The sequence below is a fragment of the Amblyomma mixtum genome, chromosome 8 (genome assembly GCF_055824585.1).
Source record: "Amblyomma mixtum isolate Tamu chromosome 8, ASM5582458v1, whole genome shotgun sequence".
In the NCBI taxonomy this organism is placed as follows: domain Eukaryota; kingdom Metazoa; phylum Arthropoda; class Arachnida; order Ixodida; family Ixodidae; genus Amblyomma; species Amblyomma mixtum.
Window position 1 is genome coordinate 49,399,237 of NC_143019.1, and position 23,454 is coordinate 49,422,690.

The window sequence follows — 23,454 nt, forward strand, 5'->3', positions numbered from 1 at the left end:
AGACTTCACTCTTTTCACATTGTCATCCGTTCTTGAGGTTGGCGGTCATCCCGCACGAGCTTCGTCATCCACTTCTTCTCGGCCTGCTAAAAAGCACTTGTGCCATCTGAACACTTGTGCCCTGGATAGTAAATGTTCTCCATAAGCCTTTTTCAACTTTTCATAGGTCACAGGAGCGGTTTCGCCAAGTTTCACACAAAATTTAATGGCGCAGCGTTGCTCATGCTTTTGCCGGTCCATATCCATAGCGCACATGGCAGACGCAACTTCTCTTTAGACGGTCCCAACAATCGTATAGCAACTGCAGCAAGTTCGAACTGGTGCTGAGTCAAGGGCACGATCCAGCCTAACTGCTGTATGAAGGGGGCGTCAGCAGCGCTGTCGGTTCCCGCACAGTGTTGCTAGTCTCATTACTTTTCTAACGCACCTCGTATTCAGATTGCAGTGGGTGACAAAGACAGATGCTCCATTTTGTTACCTTTGCATGCTTGTGCTAAAGTTCAAAGTGGTTAGACCTGTGCTTGCAGTGGGTCTTTCAGAATTTAGGGTGCAATGAAAAGGTCATGTTAAACTAGATTCATTCATTCACACTGAAAACATGAATAAAGTTCTTTCTTTACAACTTTTGCTTATCTCACAAGTAATCACCTTCAGAGGTCTAGTGTGCATCGTCACTTGTATAGTGCACAATGAAACTGGACTTGAACTGATGGATTTGTGTTTGGGAAGACTGCTGGTCCAAATCAGACCATTCTCGATTGCTCTGGTGTAGTGCTCATATTGGCAGCAGGGGTGTGGCACCTCATGCATCTCATCCCTGTCACTCTTTCCAGACCAAGCCCCTGTGCCGTGATGGGCAGGTGTGCTTCACGCTTGCCACGGAGGCGCCACATGTGATATACATGCACCCGATACACCGGAGAGAGCAGGCGGTTCGCATCTGTGGCCCAGCGGAGCCCGGTTCCCACCGAACGGGCATGAGCGGAGGCATGACCCACGTGGCTCCTTCCCTCCGGGGGTCCACCTCCTCCATGGCTGCTGCTCTGGTGACACGGGCCAGGCGGAGGTTCTCGGTGCGCGAAGCCGAGAAGCAGAAGGGGTGGGTGTGCATTCACTGTGAGCCAGCTCCGTGATGCCTTGTGTTGAGACATCTGTTTTAAGGTGAAAGCCTTTAAAGGCTCATACTCGCAGCCATAACTCTGTCCCTCCGTCCGTTACATAAAGCGTTTGTGATTTGTGGAGTTTACAACAGATGGCGCCACCCATCCGAGCACGCTAACCACTGTGCTACCCCGACTTCCTGCCAACGCATGTGCAGTTCTCGTGTAGCATAAGGACGCTGGAGAGCATTGCAGGAAAGGCCTTCGCCTCATCGCACTTGAGATCACGTAAAGTGTCCCCTCGAAATTTTTTCGCTAAGGCATTCGTTCCTATTCTAGTTAATATGCATGCTAGAATTCGAAGTGGCTGAAACACACTTGGAACCAACTGGAAAGCATTTGGAAGGTTCACGTTGGTTCCGGTTGTGTTTTGACCACTTCCAATTGAACTTTTTTAAGTGGGCATGCAGGGAGCAAGCTCAACACAACAAGGAACATGCAGTGCCTGTGATGCCTGGCCAATCATGCATCATTTTCGTCATTTTCATTTGCATCTGTGTAATATACATCTTTCACTTCAGTGCTGTTTTTCTATGTGCGCACTCTTCTTTTTGTGTTGTTTCCACCCACAAATAGCAGAAAAAAGAAAACTGCAGGTAACAGTGTTCTTATCTTTCACTGACGCCAGCAGAAGTTGTTCTTTTCTGATGCGTCAGAAGCCACAAATGACATCAAGTGTTTGAAAGGAGCAAAGGTGATGGCTCATAACAGTATTTCAAAGCATCTTAAAGCTTGCTTGCCTCCCAGGTTTCTTCGGTATCATTTCTTCTTAACAGTTTGTCATAGTATTTAGTTTCGCTTTGCATGTGACAGCGATCGTCAATCTTGCTTGTCTCTTTCACAGTGGCGACCGACGATCGAGGATGATCTCTGCACCATCTAATTTCAACCACATCCAGCACATGGGTCCTAGTGAGCTGCAGAAACTCATTGATCTCCCTACGGTGAGGAATTCCTGTGCTCATTATATAAAATGCTTAGCATGTCAGTATACACTGAAAAGAAATTAAAAGGGAAACTAATATTGTTTTTTTTTTCCTTCCAAAATTATGTGATGTAAATTTGTTTGGTATATGTTGAAAGGTCAGCTGCATCCAATAATTTTTTAGTTTCCTCATTCTCGATTCCTTTCAAAATGGTGTCGAGTCAAACTGCAAATTCTATGTTTGGCTCTGCGTGCCAAATTTTTGGAAGCTTTGACGATGGAAGCTGTTAATGATGAGAGGTTAGCTCCACCATATCTAGATTTTTAATGAACCATTCTCATCCTTTGTATTTAGGGGAAAGCAGCATCAGACTGCATATGCTCACTCAGTTTTTACTTTTTGCAGATTTTAATACATATAGTGTGGCAGGTTAGCAAACTGGTATACATTATCTCTTGTTGTTTTCTGTGCAGACTGTGCAAGGAGTCGCTGCCATGGAAGAGAAACGGGCATGGGTCAAGTCAGTGAAGCCGCCAGGTTGTCACATCTTTTTTTTTGTCTGTTTTATTTTTATTACTTTTTTGCATTTACCCCATTAATTTCTTAATCCGTACCTATTTTTTATTTTAGAACAAGGAATGAAACGTAAATAAAACAACTTATTATGCACAAACGAGGTGTGAACAGTTGGCTTGAAACTAGACACAATAAGAATACATCGCTTGTTATAGGCTTGCTGTAATGTAAATGGCTAGCCAACAGAGGGTGGCAAATATAATGGAAAAACTGTTATCGGAACTCACGGCATTTATGGACTAAAATGTTGGAGACTGTCGTGACATAACAACAATGCATCTCTTTCAACTGATGTGTCGAAACCAGCGCTCTCTATTGCTGCTTTATATTTGTGCGTGCTTTTTTTTGGGTCTCCCGCTCACCCCGGTCACGCGGTTGTGTCCCAGGTGTCCCGCTGCAGCCCAAGCGGCCAGCACCTCTGGCTCCTGGCACCGTGCCCAGGACAGCAAAATCCTCTCTGACCGCATCACCCGATGGATCTCTGTCCTCGCAGGAACATGGATCGATGCTACAAGGCTCCACACATGACGTGAGTCGGTTGGCACGAGTGCTAAATTAACAGATGTAGAAGCCCATTTATCTCATTTAATTAAAATAATGTACATTGAAATTTCTTCATTTCCTTCATATATGATAAGACAGAAGTAATGTGATCTCTGGTTTTCTCTTCATTGCTGAAAGGATGAGGCGCTCATTAAAATCTCACAAATAAGGCCAGTGGACTTTCAGTGAAGGGCTATTGCAAGCACTGAGAAGTGCTTATACCTTATTTACTCATGTAATGGACACATTTTCTTTCCCCAAAAATCTCTGAAGATTTGCGGGTGGGTTCATTATGGGGCGGTAAATTATCCCCCAAAAAATTGGCCAATTTGAAATAAAACAAATCGCACTCTTGTGCATCGTTTCCGTGCTCCAGAGTATAGTCAACAACTTTTGTCTTAAACCCGCACGTATAACTTGCTTAGCAGTCCGAAGAGAGCACATCTGAAGTTAACTGTAGTGCAACTCGCAGCATTGAACGCGAAGCCCAACCACAGCAAGCTTCTACAACTTTGAATGTGGCAGTGCTTTCCATAGCTTCTTGGATTCCTCTCGAAGCATTGTTATCGGCTGTTTGGCTCATAGGTTGTGGCATAGCAGCTTTATGGCGTTTTATGTATTACATAGTTGCTTCGGGGATCAGTAGAGGGCGCTTGCTAACATTCACTATCATCAGCAGTCGACTGCGCATCAAACGAATGCGGTATGTACATTACGCAAGGGGAAAAAAAATTTGTACTTGTATGCAGCCAAAGTAGGGTGTACGTTCAATACATGAGTCAATGCGGTTGACTGCTGGCTGCCTAAGAACTTGTTGCTTTGTTTTGACACACTTATTATTTGTGGCCTCCTTTCAAGTAGGAAGAGGCTGTGCCATTGTACTCCATCTCTGTAGTTCCTTGCAACGCTGCCTAGGCTATAGTGTGTAGAGGAGACGCTGTTGTGCTGCGGAATATAATGCCAGCATAAAAGTTTCCTCCTTGTTTTCAGAGTAGCATTATGTACAAATGACATTTATAGGGGCTATGATTTCCATGTCTCCAAAGAAAAGGACATTTTATTTTTTAATTGAATTTTTTTACGGAATTAGTTTAGTGAAGATATAACCAATTGAGCCATGATATAATCATTGCTTGAATATTGGGCTGGCTGGTTTAAAAAGCCTGGCATGAAAAGAAAATGTAAACATCTTAGTCATATGAAATTGCATAGCCAGCTCATACCATTTGTGCTTTTGTACTGTTTAACACTGCTGGACTTACAACTGTTGCTTTCTTCTTTAATTTAAGGGTTGGTATGTATTAAAGATCTTTTTTTTTCCATGCAGTATTTTGTTCTTTCATAACTTCTGCTCTTGCTTTTGATGGAGATTGCACTGGGGTTGCGGTGGTTACGCTTTGCAGTGGTTGCATGATGTGGTTGCACCTTAAAATGAATGCTAGGTGCTTGCTGTGTGAAAAGCACATGAAAACTGGATGAGTTTGTTCTTTCTCCTGACATAACCGAAGAGCTCCAGAACTGAGTAGCAACTCTGGAATGGCTGCAAAAGCCTGACATCTTGTCTGTGGTTATTGTTTGATAACAGTAGTGTTGCTTCACTGATTCTGGACTAATTTCACCGTGCATTAATTATATTCACAGAAAACCCCATCCCGTGTCTTCCTTTGTGGAGGATGTTTACTGTGTTAAGCATCACCAGTTATCAATGCTTGTGCAGATATGCTTGGGGCCTACTGGTTTACTGTATTGATACTAACATATTTGTTTCTTTTTAAAAAAAACAAACAAACATACATCACACTGTAAATAGCACTAAATTCTGTTGCTCTGCAGACAAGTCAGTCAACAAACACCAATTCATGCAGACTATTCTGGTTACGTGTTTCCTCGGCTACAATAAAAGCTTGTTTATTCGACTCCAGTTAATTCGCTAATTCGGGTAGTTCAGACTACCAGCGTGGTCCTGGCCCAAGCCCATATAAAGCTACCACGTCGGACGCTCGCTAATTCGGATGCTACGAATCTTGCACCGGTTAATTCAAACGGGCTGCCAAAAGAACGCAACGTCCAGGCATAACCAGCATGGCAAGCTGTCATCAAAATAGCACTGCTCAAAGATTGAGTTCCATGCTTCAGAGTAGCCCGTGCACCTCAGACATGCGCGCAACAGCAAGCATGATGATAGACGGGCGGGCTTGTCTGTGGTAATGGGACAACTGCTTAGTTTCGGTTTCGCTTTTCTGAGCTTCGTGCTAGCTAGCCCGCGCATCAGCCAGCCAACTTAGTCCAGCTGTTCGTTGTTTCAGACGCTGATTGACTGTGCTGCGCAATTCCCTCGCTTCTACCATGCTCACTTCCATCCTTCCAGTTGTCATTGCACTTTTCTCGTCCCAAAAGCAGGAGACCATCCATTCCCTAGTCTGGTCAAATAAATTTATCATGATGCAACCGGTTCTTGGCGAGTCATTTCGGGGTCGTTCGATGGTAATCCAAGAATTTTAACCGGTCCCTTGAAGTTCGATTTAATGAGCTTTTACTGTATACAGCTGTCACTCAGACAGCTCACATGAAACCACCACAAATGAGTGGCACACCGGAGCAGCTGTCACTAACTGACATGCAAGCGTTCCTGTGATGTGTGATCTGGTGCATATATTCAGCACTCAGCAGTTCTGTCCATTGTCAGTGTGCACACATTATGCACAGCTGCTGAGGCAAAGTTTTCATACGTTGCATTGATGTGCAGTAGATTTTTTTGTTTTAATGATATAGTGGACACAATAGCAGTACAATGCTAATATCAGTCACAGTGATGATAATGCATGGTTTCGTCACAAAAGTAGCATGAAGAAATTGTGCAAAAGTTGAACGGGTGCATGAGCATGTAGCTGTGGATGAGCAGTTCGTTGCTCCATGTTCTTCAGCGATAGCTGTTAAGGGCACATATTCCAGTTCTGCAGCATCATTGGCGTAACACGAAGGAAAAACAAGGAGAAAAGGAGCTGCAAATTTGTGGCATGGGAGCATGGGAGCACTTTTGTTGGCTGCGATGTAGGCCAGCATTCTTTATGGTCTCACTGTATGTGTTACTTATTTCTTCTCGTTCCAAATGTCCGATCACGACAGGACTCGAGGGGACAGCAGGCAAGCCCACGCCACTCGATCGCGTCCAACAACAGCTCCAACCTGAGTAGCCCCCCCAGCCCCGTCGACCTGGGCCTGGGACTGGAAGATGCGCGCGAGCAGTTCTCCTCAAGCTACGAGTCCCAGAGCTAAGGTTCCTGCTGTGGTCATCATTGTTCAGCCGACTTCGTTGCTGTCTGCGTCTTTTGTTGGTTCCATTTCCGCTGTAATGTGGATGCCCACGAGCCAGTTGATGGCGAGGAAAAACAAGAGAGAAATTGGAAGGTTCAGCTGGAGATCTTTAATTTTTTTCTTCTGTTTTTGCTCAGGTGACAAAACTCGGCAGGTGACAGTCACTGAGGTCTGTCGTTGCTCAGCAATTATGCGCACCCAGGTGCAGGGCTCTGTGTGTGTGTCACGACTGGCCCAGCCATATGTGAAAAGGTGTTGGCCGCATTTGACAGACAGTTGCTGGCAGGACTGAACACTCACTCCACCTAGTGGTGCTCATAGCAACTACCAAACTGGACTTGGTGTGGCTAGCGAACAATTTCGCATTGTTCTTGGACAAGCCCACTTGGAGCTGAAAAGCTGACATGCGTCACAGACGCACAAGTGTGTGATTGAAGCTCGGCGTTGTCTCACAGCGCTGAGTGCCTTGTGTCACAAGTAGTATTCACATTCAGGAAAGTCACGCGGACCGTCACACTGGCCGAGATGTCGGTGTGGAGGGTCGTGTGGCTAAGAGATGAGGCGCGCTTTCTTCAGCGGCTCGACGCGAGCATCTTGCCTGTTTTAAGTATGTGATCGTTACTGGAAGATTTGGTTCTTTCAGGATTTGGAAATGTTGCTAGCACCGACGGTGACGTGCCCACGCTACAGGGAAACCCTACTAAGTCTTTCAGGATTGCGTTTGCACTGCTGTGTAAAGCAGAGGTTTCTCATCCGATTCAGAGTTGGAACGTATTACCACGCACCTTGCCTGGGCAACATTTTTTTTCTGTATAAATGAACTTGGCACCCGTGGTGCGTGCATTACTGTGCGCACTCAAAGTGCAGCCTGTCTTTATTAAGTTCCTCTGTTGGTGGCATCAGTGTATAGAGCCTTTATTAGCATATTCTAGCTCTAAAAATATATGATGGCATTTCTCTTCTGCTTCTATCTATCTGCAGAGTTTATGTGAAAAAGCAGAAATTATTATAATTATTTTTTGTTTGACGACATCGGCAAAAGGTGAATCAGTTCTGAACCGGGGTTCACTTGCTCTCCTAGTCATTCGTACCGACCTCGGATGACCTGAGCATTGCTGGCTGCCTGTAAAGTGGCGCATAGAAAATACCTTGGCCATGTTAATGTTCAAGCCACATTTATAGGCTGCCCCATGGCGTGTGTAATACATCTGGCCATGCTGTGGGAAGCAGAGCTCGGTAGCATGTGTGGCATACCAATGGCTGGGAATGCAAAGGCAACGGTTTCGTGCCCGTTATGTTGCACCTCGTGGCACGCCTTCGTGTTCCGTGTGCGACTGCTTATGCGTACTTGAGACGGGTATTTAGTTGCTCCATTGGCAACTTGTCTTTCGTGTTTTTTTTTTAACTTGTTAGAGATATGTTTCGCTGAAGCAGTCACTGTGAAAAAAAAAAAAGACTTCTGTAGTCGGATACAACTTAAGTCTGCAGCGAAGCTCCGCCCGCAGTCATCCTCAGCACACAGAATTCCTTCAAGATGAAAAAGTAGTCCAGTGCTTAACTCTTTCGCTACCGCAGAAAAATGGACGATTTGGAGTGTACGGAAAGAAAACTTTTTTTCACAAGAACTAATACACCCAGCACATATTGCAATGCATGAAATTGTAGCTTATTAGTTACACTTCTGAATGAAACAAACAGAAGAGTTGTGTGTGCGAAAGTAAATAAACATTTATTTGTGAAATTTGCTAAAAACACAAAAAAAAGTATATAGCAAAAACAAAAATTACCGGCTGCACTAAGCCAGATCTTGATTAGAGGAAAACTGGAATATACAAACTGTTGGACATGTTTATAGCTGTCATTATTCACAGTTTCAGCTATGAGAAAAATTTACTGCACTTTCCATGGCCTGTCAAGTCAGGGGTCCTGACTGTGGTGCCACTGTGAAGAGCAATCAGGGGTGAAGATGTGAAGCAGAGGTAGACTGACAGGTGCTTCACATAAGGTTTTATTTTTGTTCCTCCCTTGTTCTCTGATAGCCGAGCTTGCAGTTTCTTCTTTTTTTAATTTTTTTCGGTTGGTGTTGAATGGATTCTATGGGAGGATTGGGGGCGTGAACTTCATTTCCCTCATCATGCCCGAAGATTTCTTGAATGAGCTGCTCCCTGATAGCCAGCTGATAAAATTTGGCATTTTAGGCAAGCTCTAAAACATCAGAATCAATGAAATAAGTTTTAGCGATGTGGTTCGAAAGCCAGGACACTTTCCAAGTCTTGCCAATAGATGCTGCCGCCACTGAATCATCTGGGTCCGTTACGTGCAAAAAAAACAAACAAAACAAAAAAGCGAAATTCCAATTTTGAGAAATGATTTTTGATGGCAGAGGGCCAGAATAGATTATTCTGGTATTTCAGTAGAAATAAAGTCGCGGCAGGTCAACAATTCCATTGTATATGATGATTCCAATGAACATCAGCATCTCCAACAGATTCATGTCTTCCCATGAGCCGTCATGCCGAACTTGCCGAAAATCTTCATCCATGCATACTTATTAGTGTTTCCGCACACGGTCTTCATCATTTCCGCCGTGAAGAGCATCAAAAAAAAGTCGAGAAGTCGAGCTAATCTCCGAGCGCCGCTCCGCAGCGATGTGCCGATATGGGCACCTAGCTGTCGTCTTGGTTGAAAAACGCGACGCGACCTTGAGCATTTGGCAAACTGCCTTCGCCATACGTTGTCAAGACCCTGAAGCACAAAAATAAACCACTCTCATCAATTACAAACCGTATGAACCGCAGAAAACCCACAGCGAACGAAAACAGAACTTACATGCAAGTGCGCGCTCACGTTCCAGGCTCCCGAGGCGAAGTCTCGCTGTTGAAACCGAAATCCAACGTTTGTACATTGTTGCCCGACTAATAACCGCTGCTTTCGCCGCAAAAAACGAAACCGAAACCGGCCGACGTACTCGGTGTCAGCTTTCGTTTTCGAGGAGCGCGCGGCAACGCGGACGCCATTTTCTCCGGCTGACGCTGCTGCGGCCGTTCAAAGTTTTATTTTTCACGGCGCCCCCTCATGTCAAAACACTGAAACCAAGGCTACAATCCAAAGAGCAGTTGTTGAGCTTGCTAGCTAGATGGCAGAGCACGTTCACGACTCTCCAAAATGAGCTTTTTTGCGTGGGCGATTTGAATCGATCATATACGATCGATGGCCTATGGCGCGGTAGCGAAAGAGTTAAGGGGGAACACTGGTCTTGAAAAAAAAAATTTATTAATGAAGTCACAGTTACAAAATCTTCAGGGAATATGTATTTTTGTGTGCTGGTTCTAAATATGTCATTTAATTTCATGTAAGACAATTTCCTGAGCACTTATGTAACTTTTTATGCTACTATTTTGCGGAGAGTTTTGAAGAAAATTTGCTACGGGAAACTCGCTGAAATGTATGCCATTGGGTTCTCTTGACACCAAGGAATACAATAAGGGTGAAATTGTCTTCCTGCCTATCATAGAACTTAAGTTATAGAGTTTTGAAGTTGTCGCTTCAGAAATGAGAAGGAAAGTGTGTATTCCTGTTTCTGAAGTGGCAGCTTCAGTACGCTATAACTCAAGTTCTATGAGAGCCAGGATGATAATTTTACCCTTATTGTATTCCTTGGTCTCAAGAGAAGCCAATGGCATGCATTTCAGCGAGTTTCCTGCAGCAAATTTTCTTCAAAACTCTCCGCAAAATACTAGCATAAAAAGTGCATAAGTGCTCAAGGAATTGTTTTACATGAAATTAAATGACATATCTAGAATCAGCGCACAAAAATACATGTGCACTGAAAATTTCATAACTATGACTAAATTAATAAAATTTTCTTTTCAAGACCAGTGTCCCCCCTTAAAAAGCTAAATTCATTTACTGGTGCGATTGGCCAGCGGGGTAACACGGGGTGCCGCGGACCGCGGCCCAGTTTTACAAACTGCTTTTTTAAGCTGTATCCTACTATAGCTTGACGTGTTGCCATGCACTGATCAAAAAGCAGCACAAGAAGCAATGAGTGTGCTCTTTATGAAGCATAAACAGTTTTATCAGAGTTTGAAAATGAAGCAGCAGGCTTATGGTGTGGAATCATTTGTTCTATTCTATTATAGCCTTTACTTGCTGAAGCAATGAATTTGTAAAGGGAAAGACAGATCAGAGATGGCTCGACCGATGTGGCATGAACTTCTACCGAAAGCTTATGCACGGCATTTGCTGTGCTTTGCATTTTTGTTTGGGTGACAGCTACTGGCAACAGAAACTGGTATTGTTCCCAGGACGACAGGATTATCGTGGTTAAGCTTTGTTCTGTGCCATGCTTCATTCACAGGACACTTTACTGCAACACACTGAATTTTTTTTACAACAGAGAAGAGTAACTTTGGAGTTGAGAAGATGTAGCATTTGCAGGAGTAATGTGAATCTTCTAATTTTAAAAATGGGAAAAGGGCTGTTCTAATCTTTGATTGCATAACCAGCATTGTTAAAACGAAAGCTCTCCCTTCGAACTCCATTCATCGTGGCGCAACGATTGTAGAGTTGTTTTGTTAACGGCACTCGAATGCCGTCTTCTTGTGCAGTCTGTCAGGGACAAGGGCGTGTTTTGATTTCCTCTCTCTGCCTACTGCGCTCAGTCTGTAGAGTACAATCATTTGCTGCCACATATGCTTGTTGCCAAAACGGGAAAGGTATCCACATTTTTTTTCATGCCTGTAGTTTTTCGAACATCCTAACCTCGCAACGTTTGCTCTTTCTCGAAATACTGCCACTGTAGAGCATGAAACTGTTGAATATTTGCTTTTGCGGTTGTCGCTAGTTGCACTCATAGCGTAGCCATAATTCTTGGATCCGAATGTAATTTGCAAGAAGTTGTAGTGGCGAGCTTTAGGTGAAAAGAAAAAAAAAAATGTGTACTGTATTAAGAGCAGATTGTTCCAGTTTTCAGGGATATACACATGCTTCACTTTGCAATTTGTACTTGGACATGAAACTGGAAGAAAATTTGCAAAACAGACCACAGTTTTATGGGATAATAGTTGGCAGATCAATCCACTGTTTTAAGTAGGTGTGCTTGAGTACCCATGGACCATGTCAGCGTTGGTTACTCGCCAACTCTTGCTTGCCATGACTGCTGCTTTGAGCTACATTTGCTGTCGGGAGCACATTTCCCCTGGTTTGCCAGTGTGCTTAGCTAATGAAATCGCTCTGCACTTTTGCTCTTAACGAACCTCGCTATCATATTTAAGATCCCGTTGCTCATGCACGATGTTCTGTACTGGGACAATCGACGTAGTATTCTCGGCAACGGATCATGCCTGACGACAACCGAAATGACAAGCACGGGCGCCGGTTTGCGGCGATAAGTGCACGTTGTATAGCTTCAGAAAAGAGTTGTTTAATTTATTTCATGACCGCAGCCTCAGAGGAGCCTGAAGAGTGAGCTGTACAATGCCACATGCCTGCCCCCTCGTAATAATACGGGAGCAGAGTTGTTTATTGAGTACTCGTATATAAACTTAGGCCTGCTTTAAAGAAAAAAAAAAGAACGACATGTACATTTGGGAGGCCCTCCTCCGCTTTGTTGGAGAACTTGTGTTTGTATTTTGGTTTTTACAGAGTACAAAATATGCTAGCACTGTTGGTGCACTGGGTGCTATGTGACACAGGAGGGGTTTGCTGCGATTTATGTAGGACGACGCAAAAGGGTCATTCAATCACAAGACTCGATGATCTTGGCCAAGGTATCTAATTATGCGTGTTTGTGTACTCGTGCGCCATGCAGCCTCTTACTTTGAATGGCCAAAGTTATGAGGACGTGAGCAACTGCAGCCAACTCAAAGGATGGAAAAATCTTCTCTCTGCTTGCCTTTTATCCCTCTCTGCGTGCATTTCCATGATATTCCTCTGCTGCTGGTTGTATAAGGAACGCATTGCTGCCTGCTCTGTTGGTAGAAATTGCCAATTCACAAACATGAGTGTACATAAGTGTAAAACATACGATGAGAGTAGTAAAACCAAGTATGGTTCTCTTTTTACTTGTGTCGTTGCGTGAAGTTTTTTTTCTTGACGTTTCAGTGACACCTACAGCAGATGCGGGTGAAACTTCCAATGTGTGTGTTTAGGGTTGGAACTAGTGAAAAAAACCATACCTCGGTGCTTAGTGATGAAAGTTTATTTTTTGTTTCTATGCCTCCAGAAATATTCTGGATAAAGTTACATGTTGCAGTACTAACATAAAATTCGAAAGCTTTTATTTACATGTAATTTAAAAACTTCACGGTGCCCACAATCACAATCTGTTCATCACAACAGCCACTTTTGGTCTCTACAAAATGGACTCTTCTCATTTAGGCAGTGCTCACTGTCATGGTCTCTCCATTGCTACCATTCCTCTTGAGTCTTGCATGTAAACCAGCCAGGTTAGGCCTTTGCTGTCCCTAGGTAAAAAAAAAGGAAGGCGAAAAAAAATGCTCTGTCAGTAATGACCAAGTCTAGCTTCATCAATCAAGAGGCAAAGCAACTTGCACAAAAGGTAAGGCTGCCAAAGATGAATAAGTTAGAAACAGCAGTCAGTGGTCTTCTGCTGTGCTATGGCACAGCATGCAGTATTTTCAAGTACTATTTAATGGCAGCTAGCTAACTGGTCCAACTGGTTTAAGGAACCATTCCCAGTTGATTCCAGTTGGTCCCCAGCTGACACCAACTGGAGCTCAGCTGGAAACCTACTGGAATTGACTGGGAAATGTTCCTCAAACCATTTGAACCAGTTAGGATTTTCACCTGAGAGATGAAAATTCAGTCAAATTTCCATGATCGCCTCTGGATATCCATGTCCTGTGGCTAGAATAAAATGTTAGTGTGCAGTCACTCGCAAATGATGTTCGGTTATGTTTGTTTGTGGCAAAAAATTTGGGCCTAGCTTTGAGCTCAAGGCATTATAAATTTGAGTATTGCATACCAGTAACCAGAAAAATGTGAACGCGTTTCTACTTTACCCATTTGCTCACCTTACTATACTACAAAAGTGTGCGCTAAATCTCCATGTAGGCACGTGTTAATGTTTGAGCTCTCAAGTGCACTTACAGATGCTATCAATATTTTATGCTGCTAGGATAGCAATATCATGACCTTGATCAGTACGGTCTGTAACTGTGCACTGCTGTCCTTGATAAGGAGGACTCTTTGAACATGACCCTGTGTACTGCATAGCCTCCTGGAAACCAGCAATGTAAACACTTGTTTGTAAGCAAATACAAGCACAGATGAAGACACACAAACCTTTTCCTCGGAAGGCAGGAATCGCAGGTCCACAACTGGCGTAAGAGATGGCCTCCCGTGGGCGCACTGGAAAGGCAGTCTACATTTGGACAGAGCTTTCAGAATCTTGACGCACTCGTTTTTCTCCAGCACACTGCCAAACCTAATGGCACCTGCAGAGAGCAACCACCCAAATCCTGTAAACCACTGCAAAGGTGGCTTTCACGCATAACACTCCCAAGCGCAGCTCATGCCTCAATTGATGGTTGATAAGTGTTTCCATTACCGTGGCATGCCTGAGAGCTGAGGACGTCCATCAAGAACTTCGGCAAAGCGATGGCGCTATGCCGTGTGCCCAGCAGTGTGTCCGTGTGGTCTCGGACAAGCTCCTGCAGGTGGAAAGGTGAGATGACAAACACACAAAGTGCTGGGGAAGTTCTTTTCACATTTTTCAGCAAATGTTTTCTGTTTGCGGCACTCGAAAGTGCAGCACATGCATGCATACAAACATGAAACACTCCAGAGCGGCTTGTGATGATGATGTTGACCGCGACGAGTACTTCACTTCTATCTATGAGCACAGTAACAACATGACAAAGTTTAGTCGCTTAGTAGACTAGTTTCTCCAGCTACATCACCACGCCGCAGCTGCTACAAAAGCTTTTTTGCATTGGAGTCTTTCAGGAGAAATCCTGAATGGAAACCGAGATCGGAAGCACCTTATTTGATGAGTGCCGGATTCCTCTGTTCGCTTCCGCACATTCTCATGGAAGGGCAAAAAATAAGACCGAACTTTCTAGACACATCAACCGAACATTCTAGACACATCACAGCACGTGCAATAAGGCCAGCACAGGTGGAAGACCACTGGTAAACCCTACAATGCAGCTATTCTTGTCGCTCAACTGGAGGCTGATGCACAGCAAAGCACTGCAGTGAAGCTTTTGAGAGCTACTAGCACTACAGCCCTTACAGACACCGCATCAGTCGGACCTTTTAACAGACGATATTACACAAATTTTCCCCAAACCTCTGGCAGAATTAAAGCACAATACATGGAATTTTACGTTGGGCATCTGTGCTTTATGACGAACAGTTTCCTATGACAACTGCACTGTTGTCTCATCATCTTTCCTCACTGGCTAGCTGTTGTGCATTTTCCAGCCAAGCAACGCCTCCATAAAGAGAAGTTTCACGATGCTTGCTGCAGAATTTTGCCTGTTACTCGCTTGCAATAATGTTCGGTGCTAACGCAACTCTGCCTGTAAATGAACTCATCATTGTCCACTGCAGAGCAAAGGCCTCTCCCGTATCTCTCCAATTAGCCTTGTCCTGAGCCAGCTACGCCTACCTCATCCCTGCAGACATCCTAAGCTCATTTGCCCACCTGATTCTCCGACGCCCCCTGCTACGCTTGCACTCGCTTGGAATCCACTCCGATACCAAGGGACCAATGGTTATCCTGCCTTCGCATTGCATGCTCTGCCCATGCTCATTTCTTACTCTTGATTTCAGCTAGGATACCGGTAATGTGTTTCTTCCCTGACCCATTAACTTAAAGTAAATCAGCTGTCCAAGGCTTTTTACTAGGAACACAGAATGCACAAAAATGGAAACGGAAAAGAATTAATCACTGACCTCCAAGCGAGACGCAAGAGTGGACGGTCTGCCAGCCCGCTGTTCACCTTCGTCTCTCTCCAGAAGGCAGACTGGCAGGCGTGTGAACGACAGGCTACAGTCGTGCACGGTGTAGTGGATACCCAACCTGCGCATTTCCTTCTCGCATAACGCTGCTCGTCGCAGGGTGTTGGGTTCCAGAGCCACGGTCAGCTCGGTCTTCAGGCTCGAGGATCGAACACACTTTGCTTGACCCCTTGCTTCATACTGGTCTGGTGCAGTCAAGGAGACAGACAATGCAGGCACTTTGAGAATAGTATGTCAGTGATAATGTCAGCTGGAGGAGTAGATTAACTGCGTGCAATGATGCCTACAAGTCAAGTTACCAGCATTCCTTTGCCTTGAACAGAAATTGCAAGGCTGACAGTTGCAACGCCACCCCAAAGCAGAACAGTGACCAACAAAAAGCTGCTTTACAAGGCATTAGTTGAAAAATACAGCACCAGCAATATAAAAAAAATGGCTGAGGCTTAACTTGGTTAAGCCTGGAGAATGCAAAGCATCATCGTGTCGCGTAATTTGGAGGCGCACAACCACAGCGACGGCGCGAGGTGGGCCCCCGTTTCTCCACTGCTGTGACGTCAACAAGTCACGTGGTGTGACGTCATGTATCACGTGATTTGGAGGCGCATAACCACGGTGAAGGGCTGAAGTGGTAGCTAAAGTAGTATGCTTCGCATAAAAGTACATGCTTGGTGTGACAGCAACAGATGTAAGTGGTGGCAAAATATAGTCTCTTAAAATGGTTCAACCTGCAAAGAGATAGTTAGCTCTAATTCTTACTTACTTTCTAAAAGCCACTCAAGCCGAACCCTCTCGTGCGCTGCGTGTTGGTCAAAAAGCACCACCAAGCTTTCTTCTGGAAAGAGAATGAAAATTTGACATTCATTCAAATTAACAAGAGCCTTTTTATAGTGTGGAGTACTTGTAAAGAGATCCTCACCCTGTACAACTCCGTTGTGAGAAACGGGCATGAGGCAGGCGATGAACTTCGCATCCACCTGGCCTATAACCTGAAAGCAACCACAATGGAAGGGCATGCATTGTGCATGGAAATAAGCATGCCTGTAGCAACAACATACAAGCTGCAAAATGTTCCGCAGGTACCTTGACGTGGGCCAGCATTTCCTTTGAGAACTTGTACAACTGCGTGATCTTGTACAGTGCACCTGTACGATTCTCCTTGGACAGCAATCCACCATCCGCAACGTCCTTCGTGCCAAAGAAACAAATTCATCAACACAAATTCAAGATGTGTAAACTACACGAAAAGCCCAACATTTAAACTGCTCGCGTGTTCTGAAGCTTACCTGGCCAGTGTTGCAGGCAAACACGGGGTTGTTCCACACACGAACCATGTCTGCAACGTCCGCTTGCTCAGGATCTTTGTAGCAGGTAGAAGAAAAAAGAATCGAAAGAAAAACTAAAACACTCTATTGAAGTAGTTAATGCTGCCTGAAATAATTTTCTGCATTGTGAAGAACACAGAAGCAAATTTCCAAAAAGCACTGTGAACAATTTCCTGCTCGAATTTTCAATCGACGATTAAACTAGATCAAATATACTGCTTTGTTTCAAGGATTTGCATGCCTCACCCTTACATAAATACATAAAACCCGAGGCATAGCTACTACATTGACGTTTGGAACGTGCTACAGGCATTATATGCAAAAGGGTGTGTCTCTAAATGTGTTATTGAGTTTTCCGTACTTCTGCATGACAAAGGATTCCAAATTTTAAGAACAGGTGGATGATGCACATCTGTCTTTACTGGTCTTCTGTACACTATCTGTACTTAAGCTCTCGATGTGTCCTTGGATAAGAACATTAGCACTAGTACCATCAGCCGCCGCGGTGGCTCAGTGGCTATGGTGCTCGGCTGCTGACCCGAAAGACGCGGGTTCGATCCCGGCCGCGGCGGCTAGAATTTCTTTGGAGGAGAAATTCTAGAGGCCCGTGTACTGTACGATGTCAGTGCACGTTAAAGAACCCCAGGTGGTCGAAATATCCGGAGCCCTCCACTACGGCATCTCTCATAGCCTTAGTCGCTTTGGGACGTTAAACCCCATAAACTAAACATAAACTAAACTAGTACCATCACTTCCTTGTTGTTGTCTCCTTTTTGCACTGCTAAAGAATTATTTCAGTCGGTGCCAAAAGCAATTCAGGTGTCTAATTAACTACAGCTGCAGCTGTAAGGAATTACTTACATCTCTGGTCACTGGGACAGCAAGTGCTGCAGTGTTTGGCAGTTCATAGACTGTGATATCACACAGCCTGTTGTGAAACACGGGCATGTTAATCATTGCTACACATGCCACAGCCACAGCTTCTCTTAGTTCAACATGAATGAAAAACTGAATGCAAGAGGTTTTGTCCTCACTTTACTATTTTGTCTTCCATTACTGTGGAAACAGTAAAATTGCCACATAGTGAAAACACGTCTGGGTGGCCAAAGCCTCCACAGCAGCAGCAGCACCCACTAGCCACCTTCCCACTGCACACTCCTCCTAGGGAGCTGCCCGACCACCCACCTCCACCATCGATCCACCTCCTCACTCCACCCTCCATAAAAATTCCGTTGCGTGCGTGAAGGCTCAGCGTAGAGTAAAAGCATCAAAGTAATCGATGAGGGCAAATCTAACTGCTTCCACAGAAATGTAGCAAGAAATGTCTGATTGTCTCGTAATTTTATAATTAGACATGGTGAAAATGACCTCTTTGGGCAAATTTTTGATGCTTGGAACAGCATGGCTTTGCCCTCCATTTGAGACTGCTACTAATTTAAACTGCCCATCTTGGAACACGTAAAGCATCGCCTGCATTATCTATACCTGGTGTACATCCAAATCTTGTTCGCTCGTCTTGCGGTCTTGGCAAGAACTGAGGTACAGATGGAGCAGGAGCCAGGAGAGAAGTTCTCAGTGGAGTGACGTTCAGAGGCTCTTCCACTGCTTCGAATAACAGAGTGTAAGCATGAAAAACTAAGACACTGCAAATAGCTAACAACACTGCCTCTTACCAGGAGTGTCTGGTTCGAGGCAAACAGGTGGCAAGGCGAAGCAGGAGTTTCCAGAAGTCATGTTGATGAACACTTTCGACCCTGTCATAGGATCTATACATGACGCCCAGTCACCAGGGTACAACTCAACGGTGGCAGCATTATCATCCACACTGCCTGGTCCATCAACAATGCCAGGCTGGTCCTCCATATCAACACAGGTGCCTTCTATGGGATCACTAACTTGCTGCGGTACAGTAGAAATGTCAACTGCATCAGATCCTCCACGACTGTTACCCGACTGCTGCAGCTGACTCTCCCCTGGCGACGGCTGTGTGAGACCACCAAGTTCGTATTCAGCAATCTCGGTGCTCCAAGAGCTATTATTTCCTACAAAAGGTTGTGCTACATTGGCAACAGGCGATGTCCTTGAAAGCGTTGCTTGCAACGGTGTGACACTTTGCAGGCTTCTGGAGAAAGGGCTGCTCTTGACGTCCTTATGATCAACACGTGGACTGTTGTCCTGAGTCAACTTCAGTTGGCTGAGTGAAAAGTATCCCCTGACAGTGCTTGGAACAGGCCCGTCTTTTGGACTGCTGCTGACAGAGTTTGATATCGGGGCTGGCATTGCATGATCAGGCTCGTCTTCGCTCATCATACTGGGAGAAGATCTCTCACTGGAGCTTGTGATGTCTACTCCTACGACCGAATTGCTCTGTGAAGCTATCTCTGCGACCTCTGTGGTATCAAGCTGGTCATTAGTTTCAATGTTCAGAGCAAAGGGCTGTGTACTTTCCACAAACCCTACCGCTTCTTTGCTTTGACCTTCAGGTGTACCACAAGATTCAGTGTTTTGCACGCATGTAGAAGGCACTGATAACGTCGTTCCTGACATGGACCCTTCTATACAACTTCCTGAACTCGCAACCACGCGGTTACTCCCTTTGCCTTGATGTTCGGGGGTAGTAAAAGATTCCGCACACTGTACGCCTGTGAAAGGCAATGGTAATGACGGTTCATGTGCTAACTCTTCTGTCTGGCAGACCAAGTGTTCTGACTCATGCAGGGTTTTTTGTTGACCATGGTGAAATGTTGGCTGAGCAAGTCTAGGCACCTTGCTAGACGCAACATTGGCATGATGCACAGGGCAGGGTTTCCTCACCTGTAAACACATACATCTATTGCCTGCTGTTTTTATAAATGATTCACTTGTTGGACAGTAGCGGACCAGTTTTGAGCAGCTGCCCTCTTCTGGTGATGGTATGTTTGAACCAGAAAAGTAAGAGGATTTATCATAGACGTATGTACTCATGGCCTCGGCAGGAGGAGGACATGCCTTCATTCTTCTACGTAGCTTTCTAGCCAGAGGTGTCGGCTGGGCAAAGACAGTGTGCCGCTGTGGTACCCGAGAATCACTAATTTCACTTGTATGATACGCATGACATGGCCCTTTACTCAAAATGACAGGCACTGAATTATCACGCGTGGAAGCGCTATCATTGGTTATTACTGAACAGTCCTCACTACGCTGCTTTCTGTTGGAATCGCTGTAGGTTGAAGGTTTTGCTTGGATTTCGCTTGGACGATGGCTGTGACACGGTGCTTTATTCAATACGACAGGCACTGAATTGTTGGGAACACTGTCACCAGTTCCTTCTAAACTGTCCTCGGTATGTTGCCTTCTACTGGATCTTTCACTGGAGGTTGAAGGTTCTGTGACTGGCTCTGTAGGCTTTTCCAAACCATGAACCACAGGTGCATCTTTTCCTGCACATGGCGTTTGCTCTAACGTGTGTGAAGTCGGCGTCTTAGGGCAGCTAGGTTTTTCATGAATGAGCTGCTGTGGTTTGTTCACTTGCTCTGATGGTACTACAGGTTTCGTCTTTTTCAGATTAGTTTGTTGACGATGAGTGTGTTTGAGTACAGTGTGACCCTTGTGTACATGATGTAGTGCTGCATTAGAACTATTTTTCTGTTTAGGGCATGTCTCTCTGGCCTGGCCTCGCCGCAAGAACCTAAATTTTTGGCTGATGTCAACAAGTGCGTCCTTATTGTGCACGCAGAGTCTGGACCTCTTATTTGCAGAAAGGGAGAAAGAAGGTGGCAAGGCAATTGCAACTTTTGCATTGCGGGCTCCTCTATCGCAGTCTTGTGACAAGCTCGCCTTTCCATTCACACCCTGCACTAGTGGCTCCTCCCCATGTGCTGGCAATCTCTTATCGGTGGAACGCTCTGGAGAAGTGGAGACCTGTTCCGCGTTGCACTGCTCCTCAACAGATACTGTAGCATCATGGGGCCCTTTTCTGCATACTTTCATTGAAACCAGGGCATTTGGGACTTCTTCGACATTGATGTTTACATCTGTTCTTGCTAATGTCTCGCATTCCGGTGATGTCTTCTGTGAGAAAACCAACTCGCCACTGATTACAAAGTTGTGGTTTATCACCCCGTGCTCACGTAAAAAGTCATTTAACAGCTGCTCGAACATCTTGGTCACTTTGTCCCAATCAGTAAACTCCACAAAAGTTTTCTGTGGTTCGTATGTGATGTCAAAAGTTCTTGAGGAACAGTTTACAAAAATTACAAACACAGGCTGTTTGTTTCTCTGTTTGCTTGGGCTTCCAGGAAGCTGTGTGGGCTTTGTTTGAAAGCCGAGCACATATTTTTTGATGACGTTATGAACAAGCTTGTGGATTCGAGTTTTAAGCAAAAGGCGCTTGTTAAGGTACACAAACTGAAGCTGTTTTGTTGTGTGTCCTTCAAGGCTGATGTATGCTTCTAGAGCAAACCTTTTCTTCTTCAAGGAAGTTTGCTTTAGTGTCGCCGCTTTTCGAGCCCCGAATAACTGAGCAAAAATATCAAGCACAGAATTCGTCTTGTGTGTCTGAAAATGCTTTTCGCCGGTGACATCATTGCGCAATGTGAACGACACCTCTGGATGACTCAGAGCGATGCCTTCAAGGTGCTGGAGGCAGAACTCGAAGTCGATTGCTTCGGAAACACTCCCTCTTCTCACAGGCAAATTGTACATGAAATCTAAAACTGTGACCGTAGTTCCGACGCTAGGTCTGTTAGTGGCGGACGCTGCAAGATCTCGAAGTTTGCCTCGGGCAAACGTTTTGCACCACGATTGAGCACAGGTGGACGACTTGGACTCAATCTGCACAAGTCCGGACATTTCCACAATGCTCGAAATAGCTTCCCCGCGGTATCCATAATACTTTGGGTTGTCTAAATCGCTAAGAGTTCTACATTTGCTAGTGCAGTACCTGCAAACAGAAATGGAAAAGAACAGATGAAGAATGACCTACATTGCTTGCCAAAAGCATGCACAGAACAGGAACTTGGGTCATGCAATGCTTACCTTTCTCCACAATTTTCCAGCTGATCTCTCGGCATTCCGTGGCCATTATCGACGACTTGAACTTTATGGTAATGCATATTTAGACGAACGGCGATGCATGTTGCACCAGCGTCTAATGCATTGAGGACAAGTTCCTCCATACAATGCGCCAGGCTCACAACCGCCACTCCTGATCTGAGCTTGTGGATAACTTCCGCAGGCAGGGTTTTCAGCTCCATGCTGTAGCGCTCGGAGAAGAGTGACGTTCCTTACAAACGCACTTAAACACACTTATCACGAAATCTTGAGACTTGCCGTGGTCGAGCTGAAAGTCTTTCGTGACGAAGGAACGCGGTAAGCACGAAGCATATACACATCCATACGCGCGGCATTTAATGCCATGAGTGAAACTTTACACGTAAATGAACTAATGGTTTTTCACACGCACACCTTTCAAACGCTAAACTTGCACAGGCTAATCCATGCCATTTTCCATGCCATGCGCGCCGTTTTGTTTACATCGAGAGGCGCCATCTGCAACGCATGATTTCACGTACCCTCATTAGAGGGCGCCACCGACTAACGTTGGCACATGCGCAGAAGAAAAGTTGGTTCAACTGAAGCGTCACCTAGCGTGGAAACTAGACATCAGTTGCACATGGCGGCTTTCGCGTGTCGTGTGCTCTGTATGTGCGGGTGAAAATCGATAGTGTACTTTCGCTGCACTCCGCTGCGGATACGTCGAGCCTGCAAATATAGGTATGTAGAACACTTTTCTTATATTGGACGTCGCACAATTTGCGCTTAATTTGTTTGCATTACGGTTATTCGGCGATGCGAGCCGTTCGAGGTGAGTGACATGTCAAGCGCCTTGGAGGGCTTTGTTGGCGGCAGACTGATCAGCGAATGCAGCAAACGCATTCGGACTTGTTCTCTGCTGTATCATCATTTGTATCGCATGTCTGCGCCTATGCCGTGGCCAGTGCAAACTGTAATGAACCGCGATTCTGCAGCAGCTGCTTGCAAAGCGATCGGCTGGTTGCAAAGCGTCGGCGACGCGTTCGAAATCGCAGCACACGACGCGTCTGCATGTAATATCCAGCTCGCACACCATCGCCGCCTGCACTGCTGCGAGCGTTTTCGTACCCAAGGTCAGTGGACCATCTGCAGACCGCCGTGTCACTGCGAGAACAGTTTTTTATTACTGTCTATTGACAGTGCCGAAGAGCTTTGGATACGTCTCGACGCTAGCGAAACTAATAATCGTCTCGCGTGATGTACGGTCGTGAGGAAGCGCGACTCGTCTGCATTGTCTTGTTTTTTTCTTGCGGCCTGTCGAGAAATTACCGTTGCGTTCGGCATCCGAGGAAGAGACGTCGCCGGGACTGTACATAGCACGGTTAGGAGCCACTCCCGCTGTGCGGGTCTTCCGTTCCAGCGACACAAATTAGCGGAGGTCGGCCGGCCCGCCGGCCGGCTTTGGCGGCCGCGCTGTGAGAGCGCCAAGACGATTGCTGGGCGGGCGCCGTGCACCGTCTCTCTCGGGTCCGCAGCGCTAATCTGTGCTCGTCTCAGGTGCGCCCCTTTTTTCGTGTTCGAATCTTTCCGGCTTCCGAAGTTACGTGG

At 45.4% G+C, this 23,454-nt stretch overlaps 2 protein-coding genes across 8 annotated transcripts in view; one reads left to right on the forward strand and one right to left on the reverse strand.

Moving 5' to 3' along the window:
* Window positions 1-6,595, forward strand: part of gek (serine/threonine-protein kinase gek) — a 139,574-nt gene extending 132,979 nt beyond the window's left edge. For all 5 annotated transcript variants that reach the window (XM_089557255.1, XM_089557256.1, XM_089557257.1 and 2 more), the window contains 5 exons: window positions 834-1,099; window positions 2,005-2,104; window positions 2,560-2,623; window positions 3,049-3,191; window positions 6,332-6,595. In XM_089557255.1, coding sequence (XP_089413381.1) covers window positions 834-1,099; window positions 2,005-2,104; window positions 2,560-2,623; window positions 3,049-3,191; window positions 6,332-6,481 — 723 coding nt within the window. In that variant the 3' untranslated portion in view covers window positions 6,482-6,595. The remainder of the gene's footprint in view (window positions 1-833; window positions 1,100-2,004; window positions 2,105-2,559; window positions 2,624-3,048; window positions 3,192-6,331) is intronic.
* A 6,189-nt stretch (window positions 6,596-12,784) lies between these two features.
* On the reverse strand, window positions 12,785-22,554 carry LOC149332351 (DNA mismatch repair protein Mlh3-like). 3 transcript variants are annotated; one of them, XM_089557262.1, is made up of 11 exons: window positions 21,850-22,554; window positions 18,507-21,754; window positions 18,319-18,435; window positions 16,795-16,868; window positions 16,592-16,696; window positions 16,428-16,497; window positions 16,272-16,343; window positions 15,446-15,696; window positions 14,094-14,196; window positions 13,829-13,980; window positions 12,785-12,987 (listed from the first exon to the last, which is right to left on the reverse strand). In XM_089557262.1, exons 1-11 carry the CDS (start codon window positions 22,065-22,067, stop codon window positions 12,898-12,900), a joined length of 4,500 nt encoding a protein of 1,499 aa, XP_089413388.1. In that variant the 5' UTR covers window positions 22,068-22,554; the 3' UTR covers window positions 12,785-12,897. The 3 variants fall into 3 exon arrangements, with proteins under 3 accessions (XP_089413388.1, XP_089413387.1, XP_089413389.1); XM_089557261.1 differs by having other exon boundaries at window positions 18,319-18,438; XM_089557263.1 differs by lacking the exons at window positions 18,319-18,435; window positions 18,507-21,754 and having other exon boundaries at window positions 21,850-22,036.
* Window positions 22,555-23,454: the final 900 nt, after the last annotated feature.